This window comes from Carlito syrichta, unplaced genomic scaffold (assembly GCF_000164805.1).
Source record: "Carlito syrichta isolate Samal-C Ts95f unplaced genomic scaffold, Tarsius_syrichta-2.0.1 Scaffold307751, whole genome shotgun sequence".
In the NCBI taxonomy this organism is placed as follows: domain Eukaryota; kingdom Metazoa; phylum Chordata; class Mammalia; order Primates; family Tarsiidae; genus Carlito; species Carlito syrichta.
In genome coordinates this window covers 131,013-150,707 of record NW_007251847.1, presented here as the reverse complement: position 1 = coordinate 150,707, position 19,695 = coordinate 131,013, and the positions used below count along the sequence as shown (strand labels likewise).

Genomic DNA, 19,695 nt, shown 5'->3' with positions numbered 1-19,695 from the left:
ATTATCTAGAGATAAATTTATAAACTAATATGAAAGAATTGTCCAAGAAGCTATATTGCCTCTTGAAGTTTATTACAATAACTTTAGTTCTTATTGCATATATTGTTACATGCCATTTACAAGTCAGGATTATATATATGGTATGCTCAATTTAGCAGAAGTTCTATTTATTGCTTTTCTCTTGAAAATCAGCAGCATGCAATGCAATATTTGGTGTAGTGTTATGGTTTCAAAAAGTGAAAAACTACTTAGGTTTAACTGAGGGATGAACATGATCTTTATTGGCTTATATGCAAAATTTAATTTTGGTTTTATGCAGAGTTTGCATAGTTCATGATTAGTTTATAATGAAAAACTAGATGTGTTGTCAGTGACTGTGAAGAAGATCAGGTGACAGTAGCAAACAGAAAAATTTGAAGAAGAGGCATAACTTTTAAAGTAGAAAGGTCAGCAAGAACTGCCTGAAACAAAAAATAAAAAGAATTATTAATAGCAAAATGAAGTCTATGAAATAAGGTACAAGAGAAACACCATCACAATGTACTTTTGGCATCAACACACACTCTAAGTTCTTCAGATATGTCCTAAATCTTTGTACTAAAGCTACAACTCTGCTTCTTTTTTTCCAAATATCTTAATGTGAGTACATGCGCAAAATGCTAAAATGTACCATAGAAAGTAACCTGGACTTTAGCCTTGAGCCGTCTTCAAATATACAAGGTAGCATGAGTTTATAAGAGGTCTAACATTTCAACTTGCTTCTATAAATAAACATACATTATGAATCCTAGTCCCGTTATTCTAGTGTAAGGAGTAACTAACTGCAGGAAATCATTTTGAAATGGAGCTAATGTTTATTCAGTTGCAAGATACATAAACATCCTCTTCCCTTTAAACAAAGAGTGCAGGCAGCTATTTTAAGGATAAATTTTACATTTTTATAAGCGAAAACAAATAGAATAATATGGCAAGACTATTTAATTGAGCCATACTTCAGGGATAAATTATACTACTGAGAGGTAATCAGTTTAAAATAATTAATTCAGTGAAAACAACCCCAACAAAGCCTATGTATCTTTATTGTATCATCCAAACACATGCTCTTTAACTCTCAACTCATTTTTCTTTGAAAGTGAACAATAAGAAAATGCAACATAAGCTCCAATAGTTTCTATTAAAATTAGTAGGTATCTGGTTTCCCATAATGGTTATAATGGTTTCCTATAATAATCTTGTTTATGACCTTTCATAAGAAGACTGTTTTCAAGTAATTAAGGAAATCTGAATGCTCAGTATTACTTAGCTCGGAACTTACAGGTTTACCCGAGTTAAAAAATTTGGCTATGAGTAATGCGTGTCCTATGCATCAGACACTGAAATGACTGAGTGTGGCAATCTCTCAGGAACTATTTCCATCCCCTCTGAGTGAAACTTATCCTTACTTCAGCTGCAGCCAGTGATGTCACCTCCATCAGGTTCACTGCTCGGAAAGCAAACACAGCAGCTGCCAAGACTGGAAAAGAATGCACACTATTTCAACTGCTGGCCTACTCATCAGCTGGCGTTGCTACTGCTCTGCCCGCAACCACTATATAAAAGCTCAGAACTGGCGCTTTACATGACCGACTGCTCCCCCAAATCTGAGTTAAGGTTTCATGATGAGTGGAAACTGTCTGCTCTGGAGAACAGTGCCCGATGGCTAGACAAACTAAATACCACAGTTTTGGGAAAAAGGAAAATTCACTGGTCTTTAAAAAGGCATTTTATAAATTGTTTCTTTCATACCCACAGCCTAAATTTTAACAGTTCTACAAAGCATGAAGATCTAATGACTGTCTTATAAAGTAAAGTTTATTTTGATGTGGGTATTTCTTACTAATGCATTGGGGAGGCTTCTAAAATGTTTTATGGAGACCACATTTTTACATGTATCAGATCATGTTTCATATGTACCGAGGCGGTGTCCTGATAGAAACATGGCTTGGGGGCCTTTTCTTAAAAATATTTTTATAATTTTTTGTTATTTAGTTATATTTTTGATAAGCAGCATTGACTTTCTTAAGAGTGTCAAAAATGGCCATATCTGTAGGGAGGGCTGCTGAGGGACTGATCCTGACATTTACATTAATGTTGGCTACAGGAAAAAAAAGTTGAAACTTTAAAAAAGCCCAAAAATTATAGAATAGCTTGGAGGTCAATAACATACATTAAGTAGAAACCAAGATTTGTGGCTGGGTGAGGTGGGCTATGCTTGTAGTCCCAGGCACTTGAGAGGCTGAGGCAGGAGATTCATCTTAAGCCCAGGAGTTCGATAGCCTGGGCAACATAGCAAGACCCTGTCTCTTAAAAAAATTAAAAATAACACTTGATTATTGTTTCCATTAAGCATATGCACATGAAAAAAGAGTAGTACTAACGTGCAATCCTTATATAATCTACCATAAAATCCCATGTGAGAGAATGAGTCATGAACTACAGAAGGACCCATGTAAGAGGCAGATAATCCTGACAAGGAGGTGGTGCTGCTTGGAGCCAACTCTTGACTTCTCCCCTTTCTTTCCATCACCAGTGATGGTAGTACATCCCCTATCCAACACTGAAGCTTAGGGAATTAATGGTAGGAACATTCAAAATTATTTGGAAGTCCAGTTCCTGGGTATACTACATACCTGATGCAAAACATATATTTTTTTAAAATACATTTTTACAATGGGAATAACAATAATAACAAGTAATTCTTACACCAATACTATGAGTTAAGCAACTATTATCAATAGTTCCATTTTACTAATGTAGACAGTGAGACACAGTGAGTTGAGTGGATGTTCAGAGGTACACAGGTAGAAATAGTAGAGCCAATCCTCTGCCCTGGCCTTGGAGCCTGAACATCTGACCCCTGTATGAGACTGGAGGTAAGCAGCAACATGGAAGTCAGTGTGCTTTCCTAAGAGTTGTTTGCTCTGCTGTCCCTCCGAATGGCTTTCCAGAGATGCCACGAGGGATGTTGCTATGGTGGCCTGGGTCAGGAGCCAGGCCGCTTAGTTTCCCCAGACAGAGGCAGAGTGCAAGCAGTGATTGGGCAGCATGGGCACTTTTCTAGGTGATGAGAGAATTTGAATAATCTGGCAAAAAAAGTATTCGAATTCGTTAGGAAAAGTCTGGAGAAAAAGATGGTAGTGGTGAAATTTTGAAAGTCAATTCAGCTGTAATTATTCAATATGTAACAAGAGATCTATGACAAAGGCTTTACGCTTTAACTGAAAAGGATAAAATGTAAGTACTTTAAAGTACTCACTGAGCTTCATGTTTACAAGAATTTAAAAAATAAAAAATATTAAAAAATTATTTCTGTGGACCAGCAACCTTTTACAGCTTTCTCCTATCTGGAATTATATTTTATACAGTAGAGATATTTTAGAAGCTAAGGAATATGATTACAACTACCTTTTTTTGTATAGGTGAACAGAGTTGCTGAAAGCTTGATAGGCTGGCCAAATTTTCTGCTGCAGCAGGAAAGAGTGGGAAACTGTTTTTCCAAGGGTAGATAAGAGGGGGGAAAGAGCAGTTCACTGATTGACCTCAGCATCCAAAACGCTTATGTGCTCATAACCTTTATTTATCTTGGTGTCACATCACAGAAGTTCCTTTCCGTCTGCTTCATGTTTGGTTTGCCCAGCCTTTCTGCGGAACAAGTTTGTTTGCCAAGGAGAAAAGATCTATACTTTGGGATATTTTCAAGTGAAATCATATTTTCTTTTGGTCTTTTAAACTACTCTCATTACTTTAATTATAAGCAATTGTATTAAATATATTAAAAACATCTTTGCTTTAAACTGTTCATCTAAAGACTCATTAATTAACAAAGCCAGCGATGTTTATTAAAATATTTCTAAAGATTATATAACTCACTTGATCAAAAAGATGTTTCCAAAATACTCATACCAAAAATCTCTAAAATAATCCAAACTAATTTGTAAGCATCTACATGAAATCATCTACCCCGCAGCTCTTTATCTGAACTCCATGGTGGAGGAGCTTCCTTCAGTCTAGTTTCATTTCTAGATAGTCTAGAATTTTTCCCTTTGATTTTTAAAAAGCACTCAGGGAAAGAAGGTGGATGCGACAATGCAGATTACATTTCTGCCTATTCATCAATAACTTTCTTATTAATATATTGAGCTCACAGCAGAGTGCCTGGCTTAGAAAAAAATACAGTATTCATTATACATTTATTTCTCTTTTTCTTCAGTTTGCTAAGGGGTGATATGACACAGAATGAGAGAATTTAAGTTGGAAGAGGCTTTGAGGGTTTTCTAATTCAATATCCCCTTCAAGTATAAAACCTCTTGATCCTTCAGGTGCCAGTTAAAGAGTCCAGTCTACTTTTGGAATGTTTTAATTATTAGAAAATACTTCCTTATACTGAGTTCTCTTCTTTAACATGCTTTAATGTCTTTTAAAAATGACACCATGTGGTATATACAGTACTCTTCCACATTTCTGGTATACCCAGAGGAGAGTTATTTGGTGGAAACTCTAAAACCCTGTCATTTGAGAAATGATAACAGAAAATGAGCCTACCTAGCTTGGACAATAGAAGACTTTGGGAAGAGGTAAGGATATGAGAGTAGAAAAAACATGATAATGACCTTGACTTAGTAAGAGTATATTTTAAAAAGCTGTATTATCCAGAAATGAAATGGGCCACCTGGTAAGACAGGAATTACCCAACACTGAAGTGTTCAAACATGATAATAAGGACTGTTTGTCAGAATTGTTTAAAAGAAATTATACCTGATACCCTCTAATATTCCTTCTGTCTCTAGATTAAACATATCATGGCCATTCGACCAAAAGAAATGAGAGCAAGCCATTCTTTCCTAACTCATATTTACATGGGCTTTTTAAAATAACTGAGAGAGATGGATAGTAGGAATTGTTAAAATGTAGCCAGTGCTATCTCTTATTACACCAGGAGTGATATATGCCACCCAAGAACTATAGATCTTTCAGCAATCAGCATTAATATGATACCTACAGAATCTGTGCATCATATATATTCTTCAACTAAGCTGTTGTTGATCATTTCCACAACAGTGATTTTACAATGTTATCAGTTTAAGATTAGGAAACACTCTGCCAACTTTTTTGATCTCCATCTATTGTTGTGAAAACTTTGTAATTATTATTTGAATTTCCTGATAATCTCAATGATAAAATAACTGAGTCTATTGTGCACAAGGAAAGCAAAATAATATAATTAATAAGAAATATGTGCCCTGTGTATAACCATATAATTATCTTAAGTGTATACCTGTTGCAAGAACTGCTTAATTATTAAATAAGAGATAAATCTGTGGCTTCCTGAAAAAAAGATGAAATAGTTTTTGGCCTGAGAGAATATCTAAAAGAGAAAACTTAGTTACCAGGGCAGAAATCAGAGACTTAGCAAAATGGAAAAGGTTTTTAACTGAGCATAAGCAGAGGTCTAGAAGAGCTGAGATTTCAGCTATGCAGAAAGGCTCAATATCAGCTTGGATTTTAGGTAGTTGTGAAGGGGCACAGAACAGAATACTAAGGCAGCCAGGGAAGGCCAGAGTATACTCTGTGTACAGACCTCCCAGGTACTAGAAGATAGACAGCCCTGGCTGGACTAAAAGGGGTGGGGTGGGGGGAGAAGGAAGGAAATGAGCTTTCCAATTACAAGTAGTGAATGTTAGACAGGAAAGGGGCCTTAAAATAGAAACAGCATGTTTTACAAATAAGCATTTACTCTTACCAGCAAGAATTTCCAAAGAGTTGTAGCCTAAGATTCTATCCCACAAAAGCAAGAGTTGGTCTGTAGCTAAGTATCCAGAGAAAGCTCGAACCATCCACTTAAATGATATGCGAAGTCTATAAGCAAGAAAAAATGAAAATTAACTTACCACTGATTTTTTTTCTTATGAAAAAGCAATATCAGAAGGGCCCTACAGAGTCTACTGCTAAGATAATTCCTTTGAGTGTCTTAGAAATCACTGGGACATTTACAACTCAAGTACTTTCTTAAAAACTACGAAAGTACAGTGTTGAGAAATCATGAACCTTCAAATTAGTGGTCTTACAATAAATATTAAGAGGAAGAATAATACATGCTGGGCCTTCCTTTATTTTAGAGCTAAGCCTTTATAAAATCTTTATAAAACCTTTTTTCAGAGTATTAGTTATCTATCAATGAACTGATCATCTAATAGTCAACAATTCCAGGCAACCCATAATAATTTGAATTTTATTTAAAATGTTTGGAAGGGTATTCAATGGTTCATATTTTTTCAACTTAATAAATTTTTTTTTACATTTCAGTCAAATGGCTACATAGGATGAATAAAATAAAATAAGGAGTAGAAATGTCGAAGGACAAAGAAATATGGTTTTAAAGCTATGAGACATTAGAAATAGATTTCTGATTTCAAATCCTTAATCTTAGTGAGGTTATCAGAATTCTGAAAGAACAATCAGAAATTGAATTCCACTTCATTTAAAAATTCTAATATATATGAGATCCCACTACTTATAAGTATAAATAGTAATCTAATAGAACATGGAACAAAACTCTTTCCTTTTCCTTTTTACTAATCCAACAATATAAATTACATTAAATGTAAATGGTATAAATGCATCAATTAAAAAAACAGACTGCCACCTAGAAGACCCAACTATATTTTGATTAAAAAACCACTTAAAAATAAACACTGATAATCAATATGTTAAAGGCAAAAAAAAAATAGACCATGAAAATTATAATAAAAAGAAAGCTGAAATAGTTATATTAATATCAGACAAACTATTACCAGGAATAAAAAACATACACTATTACATAAATAATAAACAGAACAGTTCTCCTAAATTCAAAGCTTCAAGATACATAAAGTAAAAACATATACAGTAGTGAAGAAGGAGATAGACAAAATCCACAATTATTATTAGAGACTGTTACACTCCTCTCTCAATTGTCAATAGAAAAAGTTGAAAGAAGGCTTGAACAACACTATCAAAAAAACTTTACTTCACTGACATTTACCTGACATTCTGCCTAATACCTGCAGAATACAAATTTTTTTCAAGTGCATGTGGAACATTCACCAAGACAAATAATACTCGGGGTCAAAAAACAAACCTCAGCAAATTTAAAATAAATAAAATCAAGTGAAGCATGTTGTCTAACTATAAGATAATTAAAATATAAATCAATAGCAGCAAGATATCTTCCAAAATATTTAGAAATTAAACAACACACTTTCATATAGCTCATGTTCAAAGAGGAAATCACAAGAGAAATTATGAAACATTTGTAATTAAATGAATATGAAAAGATAATACGTCAAAATTTGTTGGGTGGAGGTAAAGGAGTACTTTGAGGGAAATTAGTAACATTCCTGCTTAGATTAGAGAAGAAGAAAGTTTTCAAATCAATGATCTAACTTCCACCTTAAACAAGTAGAAAGTCAAGAGTAAAATATACCTAAAGCAGTCAAAAAGGAAAGAAATAATAAATGTAAGAGCAGAAATCACAAAACAAAAACAGAAAACTAACAGAGAAAAAACAATGAAACTAAAAACTGATTATTTCAAAGATGAATAAAGTTGAGAGACCTCTAGTCAGAATAATCAAGAAAAAAAGAGAAACAATACAAATACTAAGCTCAGGAATGAGAGAGGTGATGTCACTAGTAATCCTATAAATATTACAAATCTAATTAAGGATAATTAAGAAAGGTTCTGAATAACTTTATGTCCATAAATTTAATAACTGAAAAAAATGCATAAACTACTGAAGCTCACTCAAGAAGAAATAGATAACCTGAATAGTCCTCTATTAAAGAAATCAAATTCAAAATTAAAATCTTCTAAAAGCATCAGTTTTCATTTATAAAAGCCTTTTAAAAACTGATTTCTTCTACCTTGACAACTGAAATTTTTATACTCTTCCTGCATAAAAACTTTAATGTCATCATAAGTCACTGAAATAAATTTATTACTTTTAATGATCAAAGTGTATAGTAGGCTAGAAGAAAATCAAAATTTTAGTTTCTAGCAATGTCTTCACCCTAATAAAGAAAAGCCTACTATATTCTACTGCTGATCTTACAATATTAAAAAAATAGGTCAATTGAGCACAAGCTTAAAGAACAAAAATTCAAAGGGGAGTGTGCGGGTCCAAGATGGCCAACTGGAGACATCGACAACTGCCTCATTCAGCAAGAGTTTAAACGGAGTGAGACTGGCTCTTTGAAGATCTGCCTAGAAACCAAGTTGAGGTTTATTGATTGAATATCAGAAGACACAGAGAGTGGACAGCTCCAAGCCCCAGTCACCTCCAGAATGGACCCCATGATATTGAAAGAGTGCTCTTGACAAAGGAAGTGATGAGCAAATGGGAGAGATTTTACACATCTCCCAAGGAATATGTGCAGTCCTAGCCAAGAGAGAGACAAACGAGGTCATCCCCCAAACCCCTTCCCTCACTAGCTAGGTGCCTGGAATCTAGACAGAGGTATCATACTGGTTGGATCCATGTGGGGCCCAGAGAACTCTAGAAGCTGCCAATCCCCACATAGGAAGGCCCTGTGGGGCATACCCTGCAGGTGTGGTCTGTGCCTTGTGGGTGCTTCCCACCTCCCTCCCTCTCCAGCCCCAAGCTGGGACAATGTGCTACCTTTGGGGATATTTCTCCAATAGCACCAGTGCCTATCCTAGCCTCAGTTCAGAGTTGCAAACGTGGCTTGCCCTTAGGGGCCACCATCACTGCCACAGTCCCTCCACGGAGAAGGGTAGGAACTAGGAGGTAGTACACCTCTGTGCAGAGCAGTGGAGCTAACCACTTGCAGACTAAGAAAAAATGCCAGGTCTCTTCTGGCAAGGGAGTGGCCTGCCATCTACCTCTGCGTGAGAGGAGCAGTCTGGTTTAGACGAGAGAGGAGGCTGCTTTACACCTGCCAGGACATCTGGACTACAGTTAAGCTATGGGGTCCCTCCTGCTACTGCCAATACTGCTGATGAGATGCAAGGGCTGGGGAGGTAGGCCCCAAAGCTTTCACCAGTCAGGGACCCTGGTGCTTGTGTTAGAGAGAGGGGAAAACACTTGATCTGGAGGAAAGGACTTGCCCTACCCATACTAGACTTCACTGGTGAAGCAATGCCAGCCAGTATTCCCCCCAGCTTGCCACCCTTGCTGCCACCTCTGCCCCTTTCACAGGTCGACCTGAGGAGAGAGGTGAAGTAGGAAAACAACACAAATTGTCACCCCAATAATAGCAACTTTATCAAACAAAAAATAATAAAACAAAAAACAGAAAGGAAAAAGACTGCTCCCATAGATGAGGAAAAAAAAGAGTGAAAAAACACCAGCAATACCCAAAGTAATAATGATTTGACACCCACAAAGGGTCTTCTTAGATCGCAACTAGTGGAATCTACTAAGAATGGACCTGTCCCTGATGATGGACATAGAGTTCATATTATGGATGGCAAAGAAACTCACTGAGATCCAGAAGACAGTGGATACTCAAATTAACAGGTAATGAAGACAGTGCAGGAAGTAAAAGCTGACCTGGCCATTCTAAGAAATAATCATACTAAACTTCTGGAAATGAAGAATTAACTCCTGGAATTTTAAAACAATAACTAGCCTTAACAGCAGAATTCACCGGGTAGAGGAAAGAATCTCAAAGCTTGAATATCAAATTATTGAATTAACCCAGTTTGACAAGAACAAGGAGAAAAGAATTAGGAAAAATTAGCAAAGTCTATGAGAGGTCTGAGATTATGTAAAGAGACCAAATCTATGACTGATTGGCATTCCTGATAAAGAAGGAGAAATGGAGAACCTTGGAACAAGCCTTCTAAGATATTACCCAAGAAAACTTCCCCTACATTACTAGTGAGACAGCTGTGTAGACACAAGAAATTCAGAGAGCTCCTGTGTGGTATTACACGAGAAGATCATTCCCAAGCCACATAATATATTTGCCAAAATGAGCATGAAGGAAAAACTCCTAAAGGCAGCCAGAGAAAAGGGACAGGCCACTTAGCAATGGAGACCCATCAGAATTGTAGTAAACTTCTCAGCAGAAACATTCCAAGTCAGAAGGAACTGTGGACCCATTTTTAACATTCTTAAAGAAAAGCAATTCCAGTCAAGAATTTCCTATTCCACTAAACTAAGCTTCATTAATGAAGCAGAATGAAAATTCTTTTGAGGCATGCATTCCCTAGATAATATGTCACTGCCAGAGCTTCAGGCACTGTTAAAGGAAGTTCTAAACACAGAAATGAAAGAATAGTTACACCTATTGCAAAAGCATAGGTAAGCACAGAGATAACAGATCATACAAATCAACCACAAAGCCTAGAACACAAAGCAGCTTCTTAACAACAATATGACAGGAACAAACCCTCATATATCAATAATTAACTTAAAAGTTAATGAACTGAATATTCCACTCAAAAGGCATAGAATGGCAAACTGGATAAAGAAACATGATCCATCCTTATGCCTTCAGGAAACCCACCTCACTGCAAATGACACCCATAGGCTCAAGGTAAAGAGTTAGAGAAAGATCTTGCAGGCAAATGGAAAACAAAAAGAGCAAGAGTACTTATTCTTATATCACATAAAACAGATCTTAACAATAAAAGTTTTAAAAGGACAATATAAAGGGCTTAATTGATCAGTAAGAAATATCTCTTCTGAATATACATGCACCCAACATAGAAGTACCCTGCTTTATAAAACAATTGATAATTAATCTAAAAGTGGACACAGTCATATAATTAAAATCAGAGACTTTAATACATTGCTAACACCTTAAGACAAATCATTGAGGCAGAAAATCAACAAAGAATTCTAGAACCTTAACTCTATACTGGACCAATTAGATCTAATAGACATCTACAGAACACTTCACACAATAACCACAGAATATACATTCTTCTCATCAGCACACAAAACATACTCTAAGATCAACCACATAACCAGTCATAAGTCAAGTGTAACAAATTTCAAAAGGTTGAAATCATATCATCTTCTCAGGTTACAGCAGAATAAAAACAAATATAATCACCAACAAGAAGCCCCTCAAACACACAAATATATGGACATTAAACAACATGTTTCTGAATGACTTTTGGTTAACATATAAATTAAGACACAACTAAAAATATTTCTAGAAACAAACAAAAACAAAGCCACAAATACTAAAACCTCTGGGATACCATGAAAACAATGCTGAGATAGAATTTTATAGCATTGCATGTACACATCAAGAAAACAGATCTTCACTAAACAGTCTAATGTCACACCTAAGGGAGCTAGAAAGACAAGAACAATCCAATCCCTAAACTAGCAGAAGAATGGAAATTATCAAAATAAAATGGAGCTAAATGAGATAGAGACAAAAACATTATATAAATGGTCAAATGAGTAAAAAGTTGGTTCTTTGAAAGGATAAATAAGATTGACAGACCACTGATTAGATTAATAAAAAAGAGAGAGAGAAAGAAAAATCTAATAAACACAATCAGAAACAAAAAAAGATGATGCTACAACTGACTCTGAAGAAATACAAAGATTATCAGAGATTACTATGAACATCTGTATATGAGTAAACTAGAAAAGCTAGAGGAAATGGAGAAATTCCTGACAACATACAACCTCTAAAGATTGAAACAGAAAGAAACTGAAACCCTAAACAGACCAATAACAATCTAAAAAATTGATTCAGTAATCAGACACTTCCCTGCTCAAAAAAGCCCTGGGCCAGATGGCTTCTTAGCTGAATTCTACCATATGTACAAGAGAAAGCTTATACCAATTCTACTGAAAGTATTTCAAGCTATCAATAAGAAAGGAATCCTAACCTTGCTTATTCTATGAAGTCAATATTTGATACCCCCAATTGGAAAAGACTGACTCAACGAAGAGAAAACTATAGGCCAATTTCCTGGATGAACACAGATGCAAAAATTCTCAACAAGATACTAGCAAATCACATCCAACAGCACATTACAAGGATCATTCATCAGGACCAGGTGAGCTTCATTCTTGGGACAGAAGACTGGCTCAACATATGCAAATCAACAAATGTAGTCCACCACATAAAACCAAGAAACACATGATTGTTTCAATAGATTCATTAAAAAGACATTTGATAAAATCCAACATCCCTTCTTGATAAAACCCTCATATATCTAGGCATCAAAGGGACATTCCTCAACATAATAAGAGCCATTTATGATAAACCTACAGCCAACATTCATGTCTAGTGAGCAGAAGCTAAAAGCATTCCCTCTAAGAACTGGAACAAGACAAGGATTTCCACTCTTACCAGTCCTATTTAACACAGTACTGAAAGTCTAGCCAGAATAATCAGGCAGGAGAAAGAAGTTAGAGGTATCTAAACAGAAAAAGAGGAAATTAAATAATCTCTTTTTGCAGATGATATGATTCTATACCTAGAACACCCTAGAGATTCTGCCATAAACCTCCTAGCACTGATAGGTGACTTTGCTAAAGTCTCAGGACACAAAACCAATGCACAAAAATCAGCTGCATTTCTATACACCAAAAACAAGCAGGCTGAAAACCAAATAAAAAACTAACCCCATTCACAATAGCCACACAAAAAATAAAATACCTTGGTATTCAGCTAACCAAAGAGGTAAAAGATCTTTATAAAGAGAACTATAAAACATTGATCAAAGAAATCAAGGATGACACAAACAAATGGAAGAACATCCCATGCTCATGGATTGGAAGAATCAATATCATTAAGATGTCCATACTACCCCCAAAGCAATCTACAGATTCAAGGTGATCTCAAACTACCAGCAACATTTCTCACAGACCTAGAAAAGACAATATTTAAATTCATATGGAAGGAAAAAATTCCCAAATAGCTAAACAATCCTCAGCAAAAAGAAAAAACCTGGTGGTATCACACTCCCAGACTTCTAACTTTACTCAAGGCTATAGTAATGAAAACAGCATGGTAATGGTAAAAGAATAGACACATAGACAAATGGAACAGAACAGAGAACCCAAAAATAAAACCACAGACCTTCAACCAACTCACCTTTGATAACACTGACAAAAACAAATATTGGAGAAAGGAAACCCTATTTAGCAAAAGGTGCTAGAAAAACTGGCTAACCACATGCAGAAGAATAAAATTGGATCCCTACCTATCACTACATACAAAAATTAATTCAAAACGTATCAAGGACTTAAATGTTAAACTTCAAGCTAAAACAATCTTAAAAGAAAACCTTGACATCAGCCTAGGCAATAAATTCATGGTCAAGTCCTCAAAACAAATGGACCTTATCAAGCTAAAAATATTTTCCACAGCAAAAGAAACCACCAAGAGAGCAAAGAGACAATTCACAGAATTAGAAAACATTTACAAACTATGCATCTGACAAGGGTTTAATATCCAGGATCTATAAGAAAAAAATCACTCAACAGGAAAGACAATCAAACAACCCATTAAAGGTGAGCAAAAAACATGAACAGATACTTCTCAAAGGAAGACATACAACCAACCAATCAACATTAAAAAAATGCTCAGCATCATTAATCACCAGCGAAATGCAAATTGAAACTACGAGATACCATCTCACACTGATCATGATGGCTATTATTAAAAAAATCAAAAAACAACAAGTGTTGGTGAGGCTGTGAGGGAAAGGGGACACTTGTACACTGGTGATGGGAATGTAAATTAGTTCAGCCTTTGTGGAAAGTAGTCTGGAGATTTTCAAAGAACTAAGAACAGTTCTTTTTCAGTTCTCTGCAGTCTCACTTCTGGGAATCTACCCAAAGGAACACAAATTGCTCTACCATAAAGAAACTTACATTCATATGTTTATTGTAGCACTATTCACAAGAGCAAACAACCCAGATGCCCAACGAATAAGGACTGGGTAAAGAAAATGTGGTATACATATGCTATGGAATACTAGGTAGCCAAAAAGAAGAACAAAATCATGTCCTTTGCTGCAACATGGATGCAGTTGGAGACCATCATTCTAAGTGAATTATCACAGAAACAAAAAACTGAATACCACATGTTCTCACTCATAAGTGGGTGCTAAACATTGTACACACACGGGCACAAGGACAGCAACAGACAAAACCACCAATGGGTACCATGTCCACTACAGAGGAGGGACGTCGGCTTGTCCGAAACCCAAACCTCACCTTCACACAATATACTTGTATAACAAATCCTCACATGTACCCTATGATTCTAAAATTTAAAAATAACAAAAATCTTATGCTCAATATAAAACATTTCTGCAACATTCTTGTTTTATAATTTTAATCATGAACATACTTTTTTTCTAATGGTTACAAAGGAAAGGGTATCATCTCAGTATTATCAATGAATAATATGAGAAACTGTTTTATAAAGGACATTTCTAAAATATCTAAAATTCAATGATACTTTATAAAAAGGAGATTATCTCTCATCATTTGATTTTGAAACAAGTCCACAAGTAGAAATTGTCTTGATTTTTAAGATAAAGAAATTAAATTATCTTGACATTAAAGAAATTGAGGCTTAGATAAATTAAATAACTTTACCAGGATTATATAGCTTAGTAGAATTTGGATCTGGGTTAAATTTCCAATCAATCCATCTAATGTGGATTCAGGTGTGAAGAAGACAAACAGTACACAGTTTTACTTTCCATTAACTCCATCTGTGGCCTCAAACAGTTAATACTCTATTTTCTCAAATATGCCCTCCTTAATAGAAGAAATTGGTTGCACAGAGGAGAAGACAGGAATAAAACATTGATTAAATCATTTGGACATTTCTGTTGTTTTAGACACTATCATTTAAAAAGAGACAGAATGAATCAGTAACACTGAAGTCCAAAGCTACTCTCATACTGAGACCAATGAACAAAATTCAGATTTTAGGAAAGATAAATCACCGTGTACAACCTCTAGTAGGTGGCTCCTGGCTTCCTTTAACAAAAGATAGCAAATTTTAGCCTACATAGTTTTCATAGGTTGTTTTTTTATAAAGTCGACATACAATGACTTAATTTCATTTAGTATGATTCCATTTCTCAGGTAGTATTTGTTTCCACAAACGTTTGCCTCAGTTTTGGCTAACACCTTGCCTTATTAATAAAGATTAGTTCATCTTGGTGATTTGGTGATTCTTGTACCAGACACACAAATTAAAGTACATAAGACTTTATTAGGATTTTGGTAATTCTTCCAAGAATTTTTGGCACAATATAATTACAATCTACTACTTGAAAATCAAATCATTTTTTAAAAGAAAATTGTTAGCTTAATTTCTCTGAAGAATTACTACATCATTGCAAGTGCTTTACAATGAAGAAAAAAACTTTTCTGATATGAAGCTATTTTTCAGTTAGGAGAGAAAAAAATACTCACGGTTGAGCTCCAATTTCTCGTAGATGATAAAAGAGTTGAGGAAGGTAAGTCTGAAGAAGAGTTTCAAACAGCAAACAGAGTGACACAATACCCTGGATACAATAATGAATCATAAGAGAAATAGATATTTTAGTCTTTAAAAATTAACTATGCCAACAAGTTACTCAAATGGAAAATGAGAAAAACTATGTTGAATAAATATTCTTTAAATTGTTTAAGAATAAAAAACAGGAAATGTACTAATTGATCTCTAACATTGTGTTTAAAGATAATTTTATCTCTTTTTAAGTATATTTAGACTTGTAAATATGCTAAGGAGCCTTCTTTTTAATACAATATGTAATATTTGGAGAGTCCAAGGAAGATACCACTTTTCTGATAACCTGATACTTTGCAAGTCACATATTATCACTAAGGTCCAGCAAAATAGTTTCTTTTTTTCTGTATGAAATCCAATTTCCAGGTATTTCCCTGGTGCTATAGATGGTTGCACCCTTCATTCTGTCCTCTCTATGTTCCTTCCCCTCTAGACTCACTCATTGGGGAAAATATTTCCTGTTTTTTTCATTCTTGAAATCTACCCCCAGAAAAAGACTGACTGCTGACTGCTTGAAATTTGCACCAGGAAGTTATCAAACAAGATTGTTTGATCACTTAGTATACTTTTTGCTTTTTTTACTAAAACCTACTTTTTAAAAAAAGGGGCATTATTTGTAAACTACAATATGTAACCGATTGAAGCAGATGGTTTTTCAAGGGCATTTATTATTTGATAACTCTGAATAAAGTCTTTCTTGTAGCTCAGCATTCCTCAGGGTTGATCTTTGTAAGGAAGTTTTAATCCTCTTTTTGAGTTTCTAAAGGAAAAAGTCTGTCATGGTTCCAAATAGTTCTAGTCTGGCTATAATCCAAAAGGAGATGACTGTCTGTAAGTCTCTATTCCACTCAATAAAGAAAGGGCAGAGGCAGGCCTGGCTCAATCAATTAGCTGAAAAAAGACACCTCAGGGCCACCAGCATGGACACAGAAAAATGCCTGGAGCTGCCCAGTGTCAGACTTTAGTGCTCTCTGTGGAGAGGACACCATGGGTGTGTGCTGTGCAGCCAGTTTTGTTTAAACGCTCAAGCATCAAATGGTACAGAATATGAAACAATTGATATAAAACAATTGATGCTAAGAATGAGATATCAGAAAAGATAATTATTGATGTTACTATTTCTGATCATTCTCGATTAAACATTAATGTAGGATAAGAACTAAATCAAGTTCTGTCAGAGATAAGAAACCCATGATAACTGGTAGTGCTTCATTTGCTAATCTGTGGCATCCGAGAATTCTGTTATTTGCCAATTTTCACTAGCAAAGTATGAGAACAAAACTGGAGATGGTGGAGGAAGGTGGAATACATAGGCGTAAACTGGAAGCATAAAGTATAGCTATTTAACTAAGTAGCAGCAACACGGTCTCCTCTTTGGGGAAATCTAGTAGCCCTGACATGTATTCCAGCTGAATATTTCTTCCAGAAATGTAGTTACCCACAGTAGACAAAAGCAGGTCTAAAGGGGGGGGGAAGCATGACACAAAATAAACACTGCTTTTACTCAGGCTTATGGGAAGAAAAAAAAAATATGTAAAGGAGTAGCCAAAATAAAATAAATAAAAATGTTCAATTTCTAATATGCTTTTCTTTGATGCTCATATTGAGGCCATAGGAGCTTTGTATTGAATAAATAAAAGAAAATATCTAGTATGACAATTGGTAATTAGCCAAACATGAAATTGACAAACAAGTGACAAACAAATGTTTGATTTTCATTAGCAAAGAAAAGATGACGATAACAACAACCATTTCTACGCTGAACACTTGCTATGGGTTGAGTGCTAACTACACTGGGTGCTTTGTAGACTTTTCTACAGTACTACCGATAACGTATTATTAACTTAATTTCATAGATAAAAATCAGGAAAGAAGGCAGGCATTTTTGTCAAGGATAATAATATAGAAATTCTATGTTTTTTCTTTTAATACATAAAAAGTCACTTAAATGTAGTTGATAAGGTACTTTTTTCTCATTGTTACCAAAAATACTTAAATATCAATTTCATCTTCTCTTTCATTTATGCTAGAAAAACACGTTGCTCAACAGCACAAATTAAAGTCTGTTGCTTTCTAATTTAAGTAGGAGACTTTTTTAAAGAAAAGAAAGAACAGATTAGTGTCTGATTTGATCCAACTTTTATGAACTTACAGAAGGATGAGAAGAGATGGAATGAAGTCTGAAGAAAAAACGCACATACATCTCACGGAATATCTGATATAATTTGTAAGGTTCATGGTATAGAAAACAAAGTGGTGCAACTGAAAGAAAAAAAATTAATTGATAATACTGCAGAGCTATTAAAATTTTTAAAATAAATTTGTGAAATAGGAAAGAATAAGTCAATATTTCATAGTAATATTCATTCATAGACAAGTTAAAAATTTTTTTCATTCCATTTTCATTTTTTTATTTGGAAAAAGGGATATATGCACATGTAAAGTTCAAACAGTCATTAAATATGATACGAAAAGAATATTATTACAAACCATTATAATTCCAATTTAACAGCTGACTAAAAATGGCATAATAAAATTATACAGAAATATTAAAAATTTTGAAGTAACTTATAAAAAACTAAATATAGTCAAGTCTCTCTTTTTTTAATTGAAGTGGAAAGAAAGCAACAGGCAACTCATTTTTACTTTGTCCCACAAAAAATTCAGGTCACTTTTCAAAGTATTTAATTTTGAAAATCAGATATGTAAAATATAAGGTGATTTATGACTAAATTTTAGAATCGTAGTCTTCAGTTAATTCAATTTGAAAATAAAAATTTTGAGTAGTAGCTTTACTCTATTGGTCTATATTGGCATATCTTCATATAGAACAAGACAGTTTTCACCGACTTAATACAGTCCCCAGGCAAAGGATATATTTCCCTAATACAGGCAGAATTAAGTGTGCCTTTGTCCCTAGTTCTTAGGAATTAAGCACAAGTAGATCAATTCAACCAGCTATCCCACAGCTGAATGTCAGAAAATTTTAATCTGGAAGAGCGACCAACCACATGATTATTCTACACTAACAAACGTGATAATGCTTTCCATCTTTTCGAGCTTCAAGAATTTTAGGCAGCATAAACATATTAATAATGCATATACATAAAACTGCATTACCTACATATTAATTTTAATTAAAATGCCTCACTTACAGGGTAATTTCAAACTAAACTGGACAAGTAAGAAGTTCTGGGGTTCTGTAATGTTGGTAATGCGCTGAGGACAGTAGGCATTGAGTAAGAGAAATCAGTGGGCCAATTTAGCTCTCTTTTTGAAAAAAATGAAAGGAAAAGTAGTAAAATATTTTAAATGCTTACAAACACAAAAATTCAATTTTGGGGGGATAAAGGGGGGTACACAGTATTACTAAAGAATAACTCACTGAAAACTAGCATTGCAAGTCAGAAATTTTACTTTTTCTGAAGAGTAAAAATGAAATAAAATCAATACTAAGGAGTAAATATCTAAATACTTATAAAAATAAGCACGTGTGTGTGTATAAAACAATTTATATATAATATATTATGTTATATGTAAAAGCTTAAAACCAGACAGATATGTTCAGAAGTAATTTTTAAAATTTATTATCAAAATGCATTACCCAATTATCCCAAGTTAGAGTATTTTATATATTAAAAATAATAACTCATGTTCTAATTGCAATAACAGCCTAAAGAAAAGCAATGTGACACAAATACTATTATTATAAATTATTATAAATTCAAAGTGAAGGTTTGACATTTATTTACTTTTTAAAAAATGCATATTTTTCCTCTAACTTTTAAAGTTATTGATATGTAAAAACTTGTCATCTGAATCTGAAGACTTTATGGGTTCAGTAATTATTAATGATAATTTCCAGTGACGAGATGAGGAAAAATTTTTAAATGAGCACTTTTCTGCAAACATATAAGATACAAAAAAACTACAATTAGTTATTATTCAAGATATCACAATTGTTTATGTTGAATTCCTTCATATAGCTAAGAAATGGAAGCTTTAGTCCATTATATATAATATGTAAAAAATATTATACATAACTTAATTTTAAGCATTTTCCTATTTGTTTTGTCTATAAAAATAAATATAGACTGAGTGCAGTGGCTTATGTCTATAATCCCAGCACACTGGGAGGCTG

General features: G+C 34.2%; 1 protein-coding gene across 1 annotated transcript in view; it reads right to left on the bottom strand.

Annotated features, from left to right (window-relative positions):
• Positions 1–253: 253 nt before the first annotated feature.
• TBC1D19 (TBC1 domain family member 19) overlaps positions 254–19,695 on the bottom strand; it is a gene marked incomplete at its 5' end in the record, with an annotated part of 142,504 nt that continues 123,062 nt past the window's right edge. Inside the window, 5 exons of the mRNA XM_008064591.2 lie at positions 254–461; positions 1,443–1,513; positions 5,780–5,895; positions 15,458–15,549; positions 17,707–17,816. Coding sequence (XP_008062782.2) covers positions 387–461; positions 1,443–1,513; positions 5,780–5,895; positions 15,458–15,549; positions 17,707–17,816 — 464 coding nt within the window. The remainder of the gene's footprint in view (positions 462–1,442; positions 1,514–5,779; positions 5,896–15,457; positions 15,550–17,706; positions 17,817–19,695) is intronic.